Raw genomic sequence first — 19,731 nt, 5'->3', positions numbered from 1 at the left:
TGAAATTTACATCCTAGGTAGAAATATTAGTACTTTGGGACTTTTATGTCTTCTTCAGCTTCATATGAAGAACTTGGAACATAGATAGTTATTTGGCAGTGGGTTTCTTTTTTTAAACAAATAAATAAATGAAAGAAGAAGAAAGAAGCTCTCTTGGCAAGTGGTCTTAAACAGAACTAGGTTTGTGTTTCTCTAGGGTGTGATCTCCTGGTGAACCACCCACATGGTTTGGGTGAGAAACTTGCTTATCTTTATGCTTTATGACTAGAGATACCATTTTTGTAAACTTGACCCATGCTTACACCATTCAGAATATCAGGAGACCCAATCAGCTTTTATGTTCTAAAAGTACAGGTTCCAAATGTATTATGCAGGCTACCAAACCTCTAGAAGAACCAGCTTTCCTGGAAGTCTGAGTATTACGTATTGTCTGAATATACACAGATGAGAAATTGTTTGCTAGAAAGTTTCCAGAAAATTTGTGAGGAGCTGATAGGCCTCATGAAGAAGCAATGGCAGATACACCTTTGTGCCCCATAGCAATGTTCTCAATACTGGTTGCATAGCCTAGTCCTCGGACATTAAAAATAAAGAAATTGTAAAATTGGGATAGCAATTCCATACCAATTCAATTAGGATCTCTGTGGAAGGAGTCTGGACAGCAGTGTTTTAAAAAAGCTACCCAGGTGATTCTCAGGCTCAGACAATGTTGAAAAATACTGCAATATCTGCAGGGCATGGTGGCACATGCCTATAATCCAGCAGCTCAGGAGGCTAAGTCAGGAGGATCAGGAGTTCAAAACCAACTTTAGCAATTTAGTGAGGCCCTGAGCAGCTTAGTGGAAGCCAAAAACCAACTGGGGATGTGGGACAGTGGATAAGCACCCCTGAGTTCAATCCATAATACAAAAACCTTTTTTTTTTTTTTTGTTTTTTTTCTGCTGTATCTTTGAATCCATGGTATTCAAAGGGGTGGGACTTAAGTAGATCAGGGTGTGCTCTTGTCAACATTACCCAAACCTGAAACCACCATTGACTGACATGTTACTGTGCCAGGCTATCTCTGGTTTTGGGAATTACACCAGGCTTTGCTCTTAACATCACTGTGGATCTTTTCAACATCATCCTATTTTAATAGGATTATTGGTTCCTTTCTTTTTCGTAGTCATCACTTACTTAGACAGACATGTTAGCATTTTGTCTCAGTATCTGAGACGCAAGGGCAATTACCTCCTGAGTTCCAGAAAACACACCTGGAAACCAATGTTCTGGTATCTTTATTTCTTACTTACCACAGAGACTAGTTTTCACTGAGTGTTGGTTGAGAGGATATGGTACAGACTATAGATAATGCATGGAAGGTAAAACCCACTGCAAACATCCCAGAGTGAATTACAGTCCTTTATGGAGTAAAGCCAGTGATGGGAGCCTAAAAGGAGCCTGTTCATCTGCTCACCCATAAGTGACTAGACCCTGCTCCAGTGATCCTGGCATTGGCTGTAGACAGTGCTCTAACTCTTTTTGCACACCGATCCGCTTCCTTCGCAGCTTCCCTGAGGTCTCCTGCTCTCTTTTCAAAGTTTGATTCACACTTTGGGGCTAGAACAAAGCACTTGACATTTGCCCTTGATCTTTAGTGCCCTCTTGAACTGTGATTTGAGTTTCTTCTCTGACATACCCTATCCCTACAGCCTACCCTATCCCTATAGGAAGATCCTCACAAATCCTTGCCCTGGGAGCAGTACTTACATCCCTCTAGGTTTTAGGACTATTTCACAACAATTTTTTTTGTTGTTGTTTTTCAAATACCAGAAAACCACAGACTGGGGAGCTTGAAAACAGAAATTCATTTTCCCCACAACTCTAGAGACAGGAAGTTTGAGGTCAAGGTATAGTGAGACAAGACGGGTAGCTTCTGAGATCCTTCCCTTGGCCCACAAATCATCATCTTCTTCCTGAGTCTTCATCATGGTCTTCCTTGTATATGTTCCTATCTGAATTTCCTCTTCTTGTAAGGACAACAGTCATATTTAGATTAGGGCTCACCCTGATGACCTCACTTTAATTTCATTACATCTTTAAATATCTAATTCAAATGCAGTTATATTAGCAATCATTGGATCAGTATATCAATTTTATGGGAACACAACTCATCCCAAAACTTACAAAGGTTTATTATTTAACAGTACCTTAATTTGTCTGCTAGTTTAACTAAACAACTTTTCTAAGCTCATTTTTCATTAAACCTTTACTTTTGATTGGTAAATTTAATAAATATCACTAATTCTATTTTATAGAAAAGGAGCTAAAAATGGAGAATTGCACTTTTTATCTATCCCAAGTTTGACAGTTACTGGATAAAGAATATGCATCTATATTACCAAAAGCTTTATACAGATTTAATGCAATTCCAATTAAAATCCCAATAACATTCCTCATGGAAATAGAAAAAGCTATTATGAAATTTAATTGGAAAAATAAGAGACCCAGAATAGCTACAGCAATTCTTAGCCAGAAGAGTGAAGCAGGAGGCTTCACAATACCAGAACTTAAATAATACTACAGAGCTATAGTAACAAAAACAGCATGATATTGGCATCAAAATAGACATGTAGACCAATGGTTCAGAACAGAAGACACAGAGACAAACCCACACAAATACAGTTATGTTATACTAGACAAACGTGCCAAAAACATACATTGATGAGAAGACAGCTTCTGCAACAGACAGTGCTAGAAAAACTGGAAATCCATACGCAGCAAAATGAAGGTAAACCACTATCTCTCACCATGCACAAAACTCAACTCAAAGTGGAACAGGGACCTAGGAATTGGACCAGAGACCCTATGCTTAATAGGAGAAAACATAGGCCCAATTCTTCATCATGTTAGATTAGGTCCTGACTTCCTTAATCAGACTTTTAATCACAAGAAATAAAATCAAGAATTAATAAATTGGATTGATTCAAACTAAAAGTCTTATTATCAGCAAAAGAAACAGTCAATAATGTGAAGAGAGAGCCCACAGAGTGAGAGAAAGTCTTTACTACATGCACATCAGATAGAGCACTAATTTACAGGATATATAAAGAATTCAAAAAACTTAACACCAAAAATAAATAAATAAATAAATAAATAAATAAATAACCCAATCAATAAATGGGCTAAGAAACTGAACATTCTCAGAAGAAGATATACAATCAATCAATAAATACATGAAACATGCTCAAATTCTCTAGTAATTAGAGAAATACAAATCAAAACTACTCTAATATTTTATCTCACGCCAGTTAATTATCAAGAATATAAGCAATAATAAGTGTTGGCGAGGATGTGGAGAAAAAGGTACACTCATATATTGCTAATGGGACTGAAAATTGGTACAACCACTTTGGAAAGCAGTATGAGATTCCTTAGAAAACATGGAATGGAACCACCATTTGACCCAGTTATCCCACTCCTTCATTTATACTCAAAGAACTTAAGGTCAGCATGTTACAGGGACACAGCCACATCAATGTTTATAGCAGCTCAATTCACAGCAGCTAAACTGTGGGACCAACTTGATGCCCTTCAATAGATGAATGGATAAAGAAACTGTGGTATATATACACAGTGGAATATTACTCAGCATTAAAAGAGAATAAAATTATGGCATTTGCATGTAAATGGATGGAGTTGGAGAATATCATGCTAAGCAAAATAAGCCAATCCCCGAAATCTAAAGGCTGAATGTTATCTCTGATAAGTGGATGATGAACCATATGGGGGGATGTGTGCATGGGAAGAATGGAGGATCTTTGATTGGGCAAACAGGAAGGAGAGTAGTGGAGGGTGCATTGCAGAGGAAAGATAGTAGAATGAGATGGAAATAATTATCCTAGGTACATGTTTGACTGCACATATGGTGTGATGCTATATTGTGTACAACCAGAGAAATAAAAAGTTGTGCTCCATTTGTGTACAATGAATCAAAATGTATTCTGCTCTCATATATACCTAATTAGAATAAATAAACAAATAAATTTTAAAAATCTACATCTGTCCATTCCTTGCTCAGAATAGTTTTGTCTTGTCCCTGTATTACCTTTTACCCCAACACAAATCCTCTCTGAAATAAACTAAACATTCATAGTTAGTTCAATAACTTCTGCATGTAAGACCCTCAGGATTTTTAGACGTTTTGAGATACAGTGAGTTAACAAGGATGCAATTTATTTTTCCAATATAGCAGCTCCAGGTAAAGCATATGAACTGGATAACCCGATTCTTGCCTGGATCTATCTTATACGTAGAATGAAATTATGTCAAATGAGGCAAAAATAAACCAAAAATTGTGTTAGCACACAGCTGTCTAGCCTTCACTGTGCCAGGTGCTTAGATACCTGGAGGCACACGAAAGACAGAACTCATCGAATTATTAGGAAGGAATAATAGATCATGCAAAAATGCTGTTATTGAAGTACATATGTTGCATAAATATTAGGAGAGGAGCTCAGTCATCTGGAATAGCTCCTTCCGTCTTTCACCCTGTGAGCCCAGCACCACCTCCTCAGTCCCTTTAACTCACTCAGCAGATAATCTTTTGTAGCTCAAGGACTGTGTATATCTAGCACTCACCACCTGCCTATCATGCAGCTGAGCTATTAGACTGAGAGAAGTGTTTGTCAAGCACTTTCTGGATTCTTAGATAAGATGTGTTTATCAAGTGCAACGTATCTCCAAGTGTTTCAAACTCAGCTTGAAAGACACTTCCTAGATCAAAGCAGTTCATATCGCCACCACAGGAGGCCCAACTCTGGGCCAGAAATGCAGTAAAGGAAGGCTGTTGATGTAGGCCCAGCCCCATCCTTCTGCCAGGAAAGAAGTTTTCAGCTTTTGAAAAGCAAATCTCAGGAGCAGCTAATAGGACACTGTGGTCAGGCCAGGCAGGAAACACCTACCATATGAAGGAATCTTTGTGTCAACATATAATGCAACGTGGCTTCCTGGAATGGAGAAACATCAGCTAACCAGGATTGCATTCTTAACTCATGATCTGCTGCCACAGAGCCTACATTCTGGTGGGTGAGATACAATAAGTGAATGTGCTAGAAAATATAATCTATAGCACCAGTTAATACGTAAGCATTCTGAAGGAATGTAAGCAGGACAAGAAGGAAGAGAGTACCAAGGGGTAGGCATGGGTGTTTAAATAGAGCAGACAAAGAACACTCTTAGAGGAGGTGTGGGGCTTTAGATACAGTCCACAAGCTCTGTGACAATATTCCCATTTAAAGTAGGGTCTATGTGCCTGTGTCAGTCAGCTTTTTGTCACTGTGACTAAAACAGCTGATAGGAACAACTTAGAGGGGGGAAAGTTTATTTTGGCTTGTGGTTTTCATGGTTCAGTCCATGGTTGATCAACTACAGTGCTCTGGGCCCGACATGAGACATGAGGCAGAACATTATGGAGGAAGGGTAGATTAGAAGAAAACTGTTCATTTTACAGTCAGGGGAGAGAGAGAGAGAGAGAGAGAGAGAGAGAGAGAGAGAGAGAGAGAGGAGAGAGAGAAGGGGGGAGGGTGAAGGAAAAGGGAGGGGGCAGGCCATGGACAAAATATAAACCCAGTGACCTACTCCTCCATTTACACCCTACTTATAGTTATCACCCAGTTAATCCATTCAAGTGGATTAATCCACTGATTAGGTTACGATTCTCATAATCTAACGGTTTCACCTCTGAACATTCATGAGCTTTTGGGGGCCACTTCATAACCAAAACCATAAAAAGCATCCTTCTCTTGAAGCTGGCTGGGGCACTGTGCTGCCTCAGTGAATAAAACACAGGGAAAGTGGCATTGCATGACTTTCAAAGTTGGACGAGAAAAGGCCACACAAATTCTGCCCAACACATTTGCTCTGGGTAACTTTCATCGCTGTGTATGAGGTCACCTACCCTGTAGAGCAAAGTAGAGAGACAGAGGAAGAAGGGGGGGTGGGTGGTGACCTGAAGACTTAATTGTTCCAGCTCCCCACTATTTGAGTCTTTCCAGTGCAGGTAACAGGCAAAAGACAGAAGAAGCCTTCAAGATGACCATTGCCTCAGCCACCGTCTGACTAGAGCCACATCGGAAACCTGAGAGAATTGTTCAACAGAGCCAGGCAGCCCCCAGATTCCTGAAAAAGTGAAACAGTTGTTAGCCAGGCACAGTGGCACACACCTGCAATCCCAGCAACTCACATAGCTAAAGAAAGAGGATTGGAAGTTCAAGACCAGCCCTAGCAACTTAGCAAGACCTTGTCTCCAAATAAAAAATAAGAGCTGTAGATGTGGCTCAGTGGTAAGTGGCCACGGATTCAGTCCCCAGTATCCAATTAATTAATTAATTAATTAATTGGGCCAGAGGTGTAGCTCAGTGACTGTGTGCCCCTGGGTTTAATCCTCAGTATCAGAAGGAAAAAAAAATAAAGAAAATATTATTCTTTTAAGTTACTATTTTTCAATGGTTTATTACAAAGCAAAACAAAAACAAAAACATATTGACGGAACAAGAGGTGAAGTTTGATTAGGTACCTGAATGAATTCCAAGAGAAAGAGAGAAAGCTGTGTGAGGGTTTGGGCAAAGTGTTTCAAACTGAGGAAACAATAAGTACAAAGGACCTGAGGTAGCATGTTGGTATTGGAGCAGACAGTGCAGATGCACCAGGAGAAGAAGGCAGGGTGCATTTCTACTTTAGAGGCCATAGAAGAGATTTGCTTTGATTCCAAGCTTTCTGGGAATCCTTAGAGAGCAGAAATAATGCTCAAATTTGTTTTGCAGAGATTTATCTTCCTGAATGGATAGACTATTGGAGAATGGGCCAGAATGGATGCAGGAAAGAAATTATAGTGATTTGGGCTATAGTAGTCAAAGCGGCTATAATTTGAAGTGGTTAGATTTGGGATATAGATAGATATTATATATTCTATACATTATAACTGACGCATAATAATTGTATATTTTCACATTTCTAGGGTTCAAGGTAATAGATTTGGAATACATTTTAAATGTGGTACCAACAGAACTTGCTGTTAGATCACATGTGAAAATGGCACAGACAGAGTTAGGAAGAACTCCCAGAATTTTATCTGAGCAACTTGGTGAACTGTGGTGTAGTGGGTGAGGAGAAATGGAGAAATCAATATTAAATCTGGGAGGCTATTATATTTTCAAGAATGTTGACTATGTTATTGGACATTGGACTCGGGGAAAAGATTGGCCCTGTAGGAGTTGGAATATAAGCAGTACTTCACCACAGATGTGGGAATTGTTGGAATATGCATGGAATTTCACACCCTGAGACCTGATGTGAGAGTGTGGCTAGAGCAAGGCTTAGGACTGGGCCAACATTTAACAGGGTCGTTACAACATGTCTGTGTGCTGGTAAGAATGATTCCATGTACAGGGAGAAGTGGAGGGCACAGGAGTAAAGGAACACAAGTAAAGAGCAAAGTCCTCCAATGGCCAGAGCAGATGGAGCTGGTACACGTGGGCTGCTTGCGTTTTGCAGGGCTCACCTCCCACAGCATCACGGAATTCACTCCAAGAACTTGGCTGGGTTTCAGGTGCCATTTACTTGTTCCTGTTCTTCACTAGATCTTAAGCCCAGTGAGTACAGGGACCCTTGGGAATGTTCTAAAGCAATACTGCAGCCATGGACTCAATGTCTGTCCCATGTTAGAAACTCAGTATTCGCAGTGGTAGACGGATTAATAAACAAAGGCCCTATTTGGCCAATGGTAGCCGGTAAATCAATCTCTGTGAACTTCTATTAAATATGGAAATAAAGCACCCAGGAGAATGCAAAATAAGAGGAGAATGGACATTTTGTGTATCTTCAGCTTTTTAGGTCCAATTTTTCTGTCAATGGATGCTTGAGTATTTTTCTAGGTTGTTGAGATTAAGTAAACAAAAATAGAGTAGTTGCTAACATTTGAATATCTAGTTTGTGTCAAGAACTCTTCCCTTAAGCATTTACATGTGTTATCTATTTAATTCTTACCTCTGCCCCTTGAAATATCTATTATTGTTATTACACTTTAAAGACGAGGAACTGAGCCATGGGGCTGGGAAGGAATTTTTCTCAGGGTAGGCAGCAGCTCTTCAGGGGCAGAGTTGGGTTCAAAGCTGAGCATTTTCTCCCGAGAGCCCACTTTCCTCATTGTTTTCATGCATCCTAACTCCTCATCTGATACTCCTGCTTATTTTAGAAGTAGAGAATAAACTAAAATTATGTGCAGAAGATTCAACTATACGAAAAACCAAACGCATGAAAATCAGAGGATGAATGAAAAACTGGGAAAATATTTTTAGTTGATATCAGAGACAAAACATTAATTTTAATGTAATTAAGGAAATTCCTGAGTAAAAGACAAGAGACTATTAAAAAAAAAAGAGAGAATAAGGAGAGTACACGCACACATACACACACACACACACACACACACACACACACAGCACATGGCCTTTAAATGTATAAAATAAATTTCAATAACAAAGAGACAAATCAAAACTCTACCAAGATGCTACTTTTCACCTATGGGAAACATCAAGGAGTTGGCCCACAGCTCCTTTCAGCAAGGCTATGGGGGAAACACTTTCATATGCTGCTGGTAAGTGGAAAATAACACTAACTCCACAGGGTCATAGGAAAATTTTGGCCAGATCACAAAGGTGGTTACCTTTTGATCCAGTTAATATTATTTGGGGGGAATTAATACTATCTACTTATAAAATTATATATCAATGAGGATATTCCTTGCAGCATTGTTTCTGGTACAAAGACTGGAAACCACCTGAATGTCCGTCGGTGAGAGATGAGTTACTCCAATAGCTGTCCAGACAATGGAAAATCGGCCAGCTATGGGGAGAATGAGGAAGGCCCTTCACTCTGGTTTAGAAAGGTCTCTCATATCTATTGTGATGCGAGAAATGAGCAAAGTACAAGACGCTGTGTATAATATACTTCTAGCAAAGGGAGGGAGCAAACAAGGTAATATGAGACCCTATGGTTTAATCTATATAAAGAGGTCGTAGAAGGATACCCAAAAAACGAATGAATGCACATGTTTACCTAGAAGAGAGGTGAGGTGGGAAGGGGCTTTATAAGTACTTTATGTATGATAATGGAGATTTCATGAAAAGTTATGCACGGGGAAAGAAGACTTCACAATATATATCTTGTTGTTTTTTGATCTTTGAACAATGTGAGTATTTTGGTATTTGCAAATTTAAAAGAAAGGGTCTCAATAGCTACATGCTTAGAGCTATTATTCTGCTCTTATAGTGGTTTTAAACATTTGCATTCTACCCCAAGAAGCGTAAGAGATGATGTCCCCCTGGGGACCTGTTCTCATGGGAACCCTCACTAGTAGCAGTGAGCTGGGGCATAAACAGGCAATTTCACGAAAATCCTTCCTAGGTAGATGGTCACAGTGACGAGTGGAATTGCATCCCCTCCAAAAGAGCCATGTGGGAGTCCTATGCCCCAGTACCTTAGGATGCAACTTGATTTGGGAATAGGGTCTTTACAGAAGTGATCAAGTTAAAATGAAAATACTAGAGTGGCCCCTAATCCCCTCTGACTGGGGTCCTTATACAAAGGGAGATTTAGGGGTTGGGGTGTCATTCTGTGATAGCTCATGCTTGCCTAGCATGTGCAAAACCTGTGCTCCTCAGTAATTCAAAGAAAAAGGAAATTTTATAAAGACCTACACAGAGGGGAGATGATGTAGAGATGGGCAGGTGGTGACAGTGGCAGAGACTGGTGGGTTGGAGCTGCTAACCAAGGAATGCCAGGGATGGCCAGATGCCACCAGAAAATAGGGAGGATCCCCCAGAGCCTCAAAAGCAACATGGCCCTGCCAACACCTTTACTTCCAACTTCTAGACTAAAGACTGTGAAACTTCAGTGTTGTTGAACTCATTTCATTTGTAGTACTTGCCCCTAGGAAACACACTGTCAACAGCTTACAGATGGGCGGATGGAGGCACAGAGAAGGTGAGTCACTTGTTCAAACCTGCGCAGTTGGTAAGTAATGGCACCTTGATCTGAATGGGAAATCTAGCTTGAAAGGCATGCTTCCTTCTGATTGAAATTATTATTTCAGAAATCATTTGTAAATTTTGTACTTTGTAAATTTGTACTTTGGTAATGCAAATTATTCTTCTCATTTCAAGACCGACGTCTCTGAACACTTTGTCTTGACCTCAACTTTTACAGAGTGTTCAGAGCAGGGCAACCCTGACAAGTTCTGGAAGCATGGTAGTGGGGGCACTGTGAGCCAAACCAATGGGCAGAGCAGCTACCTGGAGCTTAGGACCAGCCAATGGGGCTTCCTGGTCCTGCTTGGGGACACTGAGTGCAACCAGGACCCAGGGGGTAAGAACTTCAAAGCAATTGAAGCCTTCCCCATAGTCTCTCATTTTTGATCTGTAGAAGCCATAATCCTGGAATGTGGGCTATTAAAAAAATTTTTTTTGTAACTTAAGAAAAAGGTCAACTTCAGTACAAGAGAGCTAAAGCAACTTTCAATAATTGCCTTTTCAAGTACACATTCCTTCTGCATCCAGATGTCCAGAAAATGAAAATATTTTCTGAATGAAACCATGTTGTTTAGATATAAGCAGAAGTGTTAGGATGGAGAAAGTCAGCTGAGCACTTGACCCAGGGCCTGTGCAGGTCTGGGTAGCCCACACTGTGAGCCTGCTCCTGAAAGATGTAGTGCTGAGAACAGCCTACCTCAGCAAGTGGAGCCCAAGTGGAACGGCGGTCTCCTTTGTAGCTGGGAGGTGAGCCAAGATGTGCTTGAAATGGATATCAGAGTCCAAAGCAGAATTTGGTCAAACCAAGAGTCAAAAGACCAAAGGAGAATTGGGTGCAGGTCATGGTTGGTCTGGACAGAGGAACAGTGTTCAGGTTTCCCCTTAGCTGCACTGTTGATATCAGGAGTAGTTCAGTACTGTCTTCAGATCAGTTCATAGTGTATTGGATCACACAGGTTTGTGTCCTCCCCTAGGACTTATGGATAGAAAGAAGGATGCTTCATGTGACCCTAACCTCCTGCATTCCTAGGTGCTCTGTAGATATTCAGTAACCACTTACTGCCCAATTGATTTCTTTCCTGGATGGGCTTGTTATAGTGTTTTATTCTACTTTGTGTTGCTATAGCAAAATGCCTGATGCTGGGTAATGCATAAAGAACAGAAACTTAATTTGACTCCTGATTCTGGTGGCTGCAAGGTCCAAAAAGCATGATGCTAGCATCTGAGGAGGGTTTCTTGACTGTGTCATAACACAGTCAAAAACGCAAAGAGGAAATTTGCCATGAACAGAAGGGGTATGCAGGCAAATAAGGAAGTAAGAGGCTGAGGGGGGTCCAGACTTTTTCTTACAACCATCTCTCTCAGGAATGAATCCACTCCTACTTGACTTGACCCACTCCTTAGAGACAGCATTGATCCACTCATATGTGTGGTGCTCCTAAGACCTAATCACCTTGTACTAGACCCAATTTCTTAAGGGGTCTACCACTTTGACATACTGAGGACCAAGATTCCAGCACATGAACCTTTAGGAACACTCAAACCATATGCAAATCCTAACACGTGGCTTTTGTAATCATGAGCCAAATCATAGAAAAAGGAGAAGGCGCATCTTTGCTGGAAGCAGGGTCAATGGAACTGTAGTGTACTTCAAACGAGAAAACATGACCCCAAACCCCAGGACACAGCTTGGAGTGCATTACAGATGTCAAGGAAGAGAAGCGAAATTATTCACTTTTGTCTAATGTGGGGGGAAAAGGATGATATAACCAAAAATTTTAAATGTTAGACATTGAGATAAAAGGAGGGATGGATTAATTTCCTTAATTAATTTTTTTTCAGACATTAGGCATTGATAAGCTCAGGTTTACCATACACTATTGATAATCCACTTCATTTCACAATTCTAAGTATTTAAAAATAATCTTAGTTCTAACATTTCAATGCCTTCTTGGGAAGAAATTCCCAGACACCACAGCAGATTTCCACAGCAAACTTGCAAAGGTGTACCCTATGTCTTTTCTTAACCTTTCGTTAAATTCTGAGGATCTACATATCACTATTTGGCTGAACATTTCTGTCTACCTTGCTGTTAAAAGTCGACCTTGAATCACCAAATCCCACAGTGAAATCCAGAAACAAACAGACAGGCCATGACTCACCTGGAAGTGGGCAGTGAAGCAAGGAGACTTATTTCTAAAATGCTGATTGCAAAGATGAAGGGCTTGCTGCGGGACATGCTGCTCCTGCTAGGCAGCTCCCCAGGAGATGATCCTTTACAGCAGGTTCTGTAAAGCATTTATTTGCAGAAGGCCAAAGGACAGGGAAGGATTATTGTTTGTATGTGTTCAGAGATTTTGTCAATTTTGACTGCCCGGGCACCGAAGTCCAACTAAAGTAGAGTCATTTTGTAATGTTTGGCTTGTTTTTCCATATTGACACGTATTTGGGGGTAATGAACCTAAATGCGAAAGTGTCTAAGATTAGCATTTGTGCTATGTAAAAAATAAAATGAGATCAGGGGAAAAACAGCAGTTCTAATCTTGGTAGATTCTGGGAGGGAGGGAAGGTGAGGGAATGTGTATTTTATTGAAAATAAAGGCCTGTGGATGATTCTTATAGAGGCACAGTCTTGAAGTAAGTAAAAGAATGACATTCAATGGAAAGCAAGGTACAGAAATGATGTTGTAACTACTCCCACTCACAACCCAAAAGTGAGATATGTGGGTTGTTTCCATGTGGGCAAGGTAAAGGGTAAAACACATTGACAAATTTCTTTCTTTCCAGGTATAGTGCATCATTTTGAAGAAAAAGAAGTAAACTCTCCAATGCATTAACCATATCATTTAGAAGGATATGGCCTCCTTATCTCAGAATTACACATCAGTCAGATAAGCGTCTGAGATGGAAAATTTTGGCTCCCTGCCTTGAAAAGTAATGTTTGTCTCATGTTATCAAGTTCTCCAGGACTTACAGAAAGGGTGACATGTTTTGGAAGTCTCAGAATAGGTGGTAATTCTCTGAAAACTATGCAAATCCTCTGAAAATCTTGGTTGCACAAGAGAATGACCTGGAATGCTTGGTAACATATTGATGTCTGCCTACACCCTGCCCAAGTCGATTGGGATTTTTTAAAAGCTTCTAATGTGTGGCCAGGGTTGAGATTGAGAATGACCAACTTGAGAAAAAAAGACATCAGTGGAGTTTTGTAGGTAATGTATCACTGACTTTTAGAAAGACCTCTTGACTTAGTTCTTAAGGGAACTTCTCAAGTGTCTCTTAATTACAAACTGTCAAATTTCAAACAGGAGTTCATGTAAAGGCAGAACAGGATTAGGGGTGAGAGGATGACAGAACATACAGCTAGCTTTTCCAGGACTGCAGAAACTTTGACACTGAGAGTCCTACCTGGAGTACATGGTGTTTACTCTTACCACCCTTTCTTGGCCCCTTTCTGTTTTATGCATAGAGCTTGAGGTCTCAAATAGGATTAATTTCACCCACTCCCAAGCTTGACATAAAGACAATTTATTTGGTTGGTGTGTAGGCTGTGCAGAATTGCCAAGTGATAAGGTGATTCCAGTAGGTGTAACAGCACTCTTCAATGGATGGGTCTATGTCCAGGGGATACTTCTTGTGAGTCTTAGCCAATGATGGGTGAACTGCACCTGGGTTCAGTCTGCATCTGTCAGCTATGATGTAGCAATGCTGAGAACTCACACATGACCTTTGTGGACCTCACCAGGATGCCCGTGGACCTAAGAACTTGAAAGCAGTCAGCATAGGATCATGCTTTATGCTAATCAGATTTCATGCTCATTGATTAGATTTTGTGATAATTAGACTTTATGAGTAGGTATGACTAGTGATTGAAAAATCATCTCTCTCCTTCAACATGAGGGGAAAGGGATACTTCTTGGCTGACTGGTTTGAATTAGGGGCCATTCCAAATTGCTTGGTTTTATTTATTTTATTACCATGGTTCAGGCTAAATGTAATATAGCAAAGAAAAATTGAGATAATAATGTATGATAAAAAACATTAATTACATATAGTAATGGTATATATAAAATATATAAATAATATAGTATGGGCCGGGTGTAGCAGAAGTGACACCCCCCAGGCCACATAGTTGGGGCAGAGGAAGCATCAGAGCCCCACTCTCTTGGCTGCTGGTTTGGTGCCATTGTCATGACAGTACTTTCAGCTGAGCTCTTTCATAATGAACGAATTTCTCTCTGTGGTTCTGGAACTGTTGGTGAAGCTCAGTAAGTCCAGCTATCCCTTTGTAGTGATAGGATTTCTGTGTCTCAGCTCTGTTTACGATCGCATGGAATATTTTGGGGGGGTCCACCTGATTGCATTACAGCATCTCATTTTAAGGGATGATTCAGTAGAATCTTTTCTGGTTCACCATATCTGCCTATGCCACCTCCTACCCTCTGCTCACCAATACTCTTGACTGCTATGTACCTCCTTCTACTCAAACTCCAACCCTCATTTTGGGCATTTCAGTATTCTCAGGGACATGCCTTTGACCCCCTCCATTTTTTTCCTTCAATTTATCCACTGTATCAACATTTATCTTAATTCAATGGACACTTCTTGGTTCTTAGAAGATTTTAACTCCCCATTCACCTGCCTTTGGTGACCCACCACCTCCTTACTCTGCTTCTGTTTTGCTAGCTCTTTTTTCTTACCCACCATACAAATGCTGGTGTCTGCTTTCTTCCCTTCTCAGTCTGTTCCTTCTTATCTTATCCACCCTTAAGCTTAAGCCAATCTTCAGACCTAAAGGTCTCAGAGAGTGATCTCTTGAAGTCCCTTTACCAGAATCTCCTAGGTTCTTGTTTTGAAAATATAGTTTCCCAGAAGTGGTAATTTAAAGCGCTCACGTGCGCGTACGCGTGTGCGCACACACACACACACACACACACACACACACACACACAGTTTATGGCATTACTTTGCAGCTTAACAGTCCAACTCTAGGAAATCTTCAGATGGACTTTGATTTGTTCACACTAAGTTGAACTTGCATATTTAGAATCAAACACTTATTTCCTGCCCTATGAATCTTAAATCAGTGGGGAAAGCTCAAGTTATGTGCAGAGAATATAAAAAGACTGCCCCTCTAGCTCAGAGAAATTTTTGGAAAGAAAGGACAAGAGTGAACATGTTTTGAGCAACACTTTGCACCCAAAATTGTCTAGAATGGGACCAGCATATTAAGAAGGTTGAGGGTGGGCTACGGGTATAGCTGTGATGGAGCACTTGTCTAGCAAGAGAAGAAAAACAACACAAACTAAAAGACATAGAGGATAAGCACACATTTTTCTCCTTGCCATTTGGGAGAACAACTTGCAGACTTTTCCAATATGGAGGAAGTCAAGTTAGAAGGATCTGTGCCATGTGATTGGGCAGAGTCAGAAATAGTATATTTGGCCTAGGTTTCTTTTTCTGCTATGTGCCACAGAAAATATCAAAAGGTTCCCTTCTGTCCTGGCAAGAGAAGGAAGGGAAGATTGTGGGCTCACTTATAGCAAGAACAACACTGTCCTAGAACCAAAGCTCAGAGTGTACAGCTTTAGGAGGGACCTGAGGCAGCAGGGGGTCACCAGATCACACAGGCCCTTTGCATGGAGGGGACCCTAAGCTTTACAGCAAGAAGCTTGAGCCACAGAAACCAACAAGGTAGTGATGAGGTATAAGCTGTAAAGAGTAGAAGAACAAGAAGATTATATAAGGCCATATAAGGAACCTACAGAGGACACTCATCAACATCCTTCTCCGTGTTCACCTAAATCTAAGCCACACAGATTTGAGAAAGAAGAAAGGGAAAGTTTTAAACTCTGTGAGTCCTAACTACTGGATTGAGGATACAGGATCTGAGTTAATGTGGATGCTCGTATCTCATAGAGTGGAGACTTTTGAAAATCAGATGAAAGAAAGAAAGAAAGAAGGAAAGAAAGAAAGAAAGAAAGAAAGAAAGAAAGAAAGAAAGAAAGAAAGAAAGAAAAGAAGGAAGGAAGGAAGGAAGGAGAAAGAGAGTGAATATGAATACATTTTCTCTCTGTGCCCAAGTGATGTAAGAAAATTTCCATCTGTTTCAGGAAAGTTCATCTGTCTTCTTTAAACATGTTCAGCTAATCCTTCTTTTTTGTAAATGGGACCAGTCAATAATTATAGGCGATTTAAGTCAAGAACTTAATCCTGCTTCTGGTCCTTCATCATCTCCTTTGTTGTTTTCACCAGACTCATTTGAGCTTCTCTCTGTCTTGGGGCTTTGTGCCTGTCACTGATGAGCTGCAATAATCTGTCCTGCTGAGTTCACCTGGTTCTTTTCTAATCTCTACATTTCAGGAGTTTGTGTTTGTTCAATGGAAAGATGGAGAGAATCATCATCATGGGCAGACTTTCTAAACCCTGAAGAATTTAGGAAGAAATGTTGGGAGCCGACGACCGCACCCTGAAAATGGCCGGCGACCGCACCCTGAAAATGGCGCTGGCTTCCTGCTTCTGATGACTCAGCGGTTAGAGTTGTAAAACAACTCCTTGTTGGGCTGTGGGCTGGGCTCTGGCCTGCTTCCGCTGCGCTGCGCCTATTGGACTCTTCCACGTGGTGCTAATTGATTGGCAGGGCTGGGTACTTAAGCTAGGGCAGACCGACCGCTGCGGGCGCGCGCTTTCTTCTCTTGTTCCTGTCTTTTCATTATGAGTAAACTGCTGAAGGAAGAATCCTGTGTCGTTTTTTCCCTCGCCGGCGAGGGGTCGCGACAAAGAAAGAATTTTAAAAGCACTATAAAAAAATGAACTATTCATTTCTTAATACACAGCCTGAATTCAACTCATTAGAATCATGATATTGTTAAATGTTAGATTTTGATGAAATCATACATCAGTATTCCTGTCTTGAAGTGGGTTTGTGTGAATAGTCTTCTTCAATGACCAGGCAACACACCTCTAGCCAGACTATGAGCATATGCAGCATGGTTTCCTATTTATAATGTAGAAGAAATTGAGAAAACATTATTCACAACTCATCTTCCATCGTGAGTGGCCAAAGACTTACATTAAAAACTCTTCAACATGTTGATGGGAAATATCTGAACTAGACTGAGTATAAAGTTAAATTAATGTGCTGCATTTATAACAACTGAAAAAAATCAAACTTTGAAGTGCTACTTAATACATCCTGAAAATGAGCTTTGGAAAGTCCAAAATTTGATTGATCTGCCTAATTAAGAATGGCAAAGGGCTATGGTTGTAGCTCAGTGGTGGAGCACTTGCCTCACATGTGGGAGGCACTGGGTACAATCCTCAGCACCATAAAAAAATAAAATAAAGGTCTTGTGTCTATCTACAGCTAAAAACATTTAAAAAGAAAAGAATGGTTGAAAATGTTTTTTAATTCTTTTTTTTTTTTTTTTTTTGCTTTGCTTATTTGTTGCAGGAAGTATAAGGAAACTACCTCTGAAGGGAATAATATCTTGGTGAATGGGAGGCAGCCCAGGAGTAAGGGAGCAGTGTTGGTTTGGGGAGGCAGTGGATGATGAAGTGCTTCACTTGAGGTTAAGTACCAGGTTGTTGGAGCCTGGGTTGGGATTTCATTCCATTCATTTACCAGCTGTGTGATCTGGGGCAGTTACTTAAACTCTTGTTATTCTGGGGACCATCTCTGAACTATAATTTTCAAAACTGGCTGTGTTATGCTTTCAATGAAGTAAAGTGAAGAATTGCAAAGAACTGAAGTAAATAAGAGGCTCAGGAGTTTCATAGTCCTCCTAATATCCTTACAACTTGTCATGGGTTGGATGTGAAGTGTCCCTCAAAAGCTCATATGTGAGACAATGCAAGAAAGTTTAAAGGAGAAATGATTGGGTTAAGAGTGTCTTAACTGAATCAGTGAATTAATCCCCCATGGGATAAACTAAGTGATAACTGAAGGCTAGCAGGGTATGGCTGGAGGAGTTGGGTCCCTGAGGGCATGCCTTTGGGGTATATTTTGTTTCTGGCAGGTGGAGTCTTTCTCTGCTTCTGATCATCATCTGAGTTGCTTCCCACTTCCATACTTTTCCACCATGTTGTTCTGCCTCACCTCAATCCCCGAGGAATAGGGCCAGCAGTCTATGGATGGAGACCTCTGAAACTGTGAGCCCCCAAATTAACCTTCCTCTTCTACAATTGTTCTGTGTCAAGTCTTTTAGTCCAAGCAGCAAAAAGGCTGACTGATCCACAACTGAAATAGTACTCTTTTGAGCTTAAATTGAAGGAACATTAAAACTTTGTAGACGGTGATTTGGTTCCGAGTTCCCTTTCAAACTTTATCATGAGTGATCCTCATACTGATGCCCCACCAGTCTTCTGCTTTCTGTAGCTTCCACCTTGTAGGCTGCTGCTTTGCCATTGGCTTTGCTGATGTGGTCCTGTGGGAAATGCAATCCATTGCCAACTTCCAAGGCCCTCTCACCAGAGGGAACTTCACATGAAATCTGCATCATACCTCAAGTCTCAGCTGTCTAGAGAGTCTGTCTTGTGATTTGGATGTGGAATATCTCCCAAGGGTTTGCGTTTTGAGGGCTTGGTCCCCAGTACAGCAATGTTCTGAGGTAAGGCTCTTGGGATGTGGTTGGGTCACAAGAACTGTGACCTCAAGAATGGGTTGATCTTGTGATGAGTTTGTAGCTAATGGCATTATGGGATGTGACTCAAACTTCAGGTGGGCTCTAGATGGAGGAAGTAGGTCACTAGGGTGTGATCCTGCCCCTTCCTCCTCCTCCTCCTCTCTCTGTCTCCTGGATATCACAAAGCGAGCAGCTTTCTTTCTACCATGAGGTCTCTACCTCACCACAGAGTTGAAAGCTGGAGCCAGCCTACCATGGATGGAATGAAATCTCTGAAACTATGAGCCAAAATAAATATTTCCTTCTCTAATTCTTTTTTTTTTTCAGTTATAGCATCACAGTGATGAAAGCTGACTAACCCAGCCCCATAGCTGGTTTTGTGCTCTGCTATTATCCTTTTGACATCCTTGATGAATTTATTTTGAACATTTGTTTTGGAAGAAAATTCTAATGGGAAAACACAGCTTGTCCAGGGGTAGAGAAAATATGTCCAACATACCTCCTCTTCTGTGCTGCCCCATTCCCACACAGGTTTGTGCAGCCCCTGAGCACGGAGCAGGGCGGAGGACAATGTGTGGGAGTTCCGAGACTCCAAGTGAGAGTGGGTGTAGGTGGGTTATGTCTATAACTGCGTGGGGTGCCATGGGTCAGGGTTGGGCCACACTTCCTGTTTGAACCAGGACCTGCTTCCAATACTAGAAGAAACACGAATAAATGATCAAGAAACACTGATCTGTTGCTTCCCTAGTGTGAATCAACCAGTTACACTAGAAATGACGTCACAGAAGGACAGAAAAGGGTAAGGAAAACTAGAATTTCCTTTCGTTTTTCCAGTCCTTGGTTTCTCACAGTGACCTAAAGGTAGAAACTATTGTTAGAATGTACACACGTCAGGAAGTGAAATAAAAAATTGATGTGTAGTTTCTACTATTTTGTTATGAATAGAATACATATGCAAAAGCTTGCATATATTAGTTACGAAATATAAACAGTATAATTTTGATGATTCCACATGTGAGTTAAAAATCAGTGGTGAAATT

At 40.7% G+C, this 19,731-nt stretch overlaps 1 protein-coding gene across 1 annotated transcript in view; it reads right to left on the bottom strand.

Moving 5' to 3' along the window:
- C9 (complement C9) overlaps window positions 1–12,358 on the bottom strand; it is a 48,352-nt gene extending 35,994 nt beyond the window's left edge. Inside the window, exon 1 of the mRNA XM_026380181.2 lies at window positions 12,230–12,358. Coding sequence (XP_026235966.2) covers window positions 12,230–12,306 — 77 coding nt within the window. The 5' untranslated portion in view covers window positions 12,307–12,358. The remainder of the gene's footprint in view (window positions 1–12,229) is intronic.
- Between the last annotated feature and the right edge of the window lie 7,373 nt (window positions 12,359–19,731).

This window comes from Urocitellus parryii, chromosome 1, assembly GCF_045843805.1.
Source record: "Urocitellus parryii isolate mUroPar1 chromosome 1, mUroPar1.hap1, whole genome shotgun sequence".
NCBI lineage: Eukaryota > Metazoa > Chordata > Mammalia > Rodentia > Sciuridae > Urocitellus > Urocitellus parryii.
The sequence above is the reverse complement of the archived record's forward strand: the minus strand, read 5'-3'. Positions and strand labels throughout refer to the sequence as shown.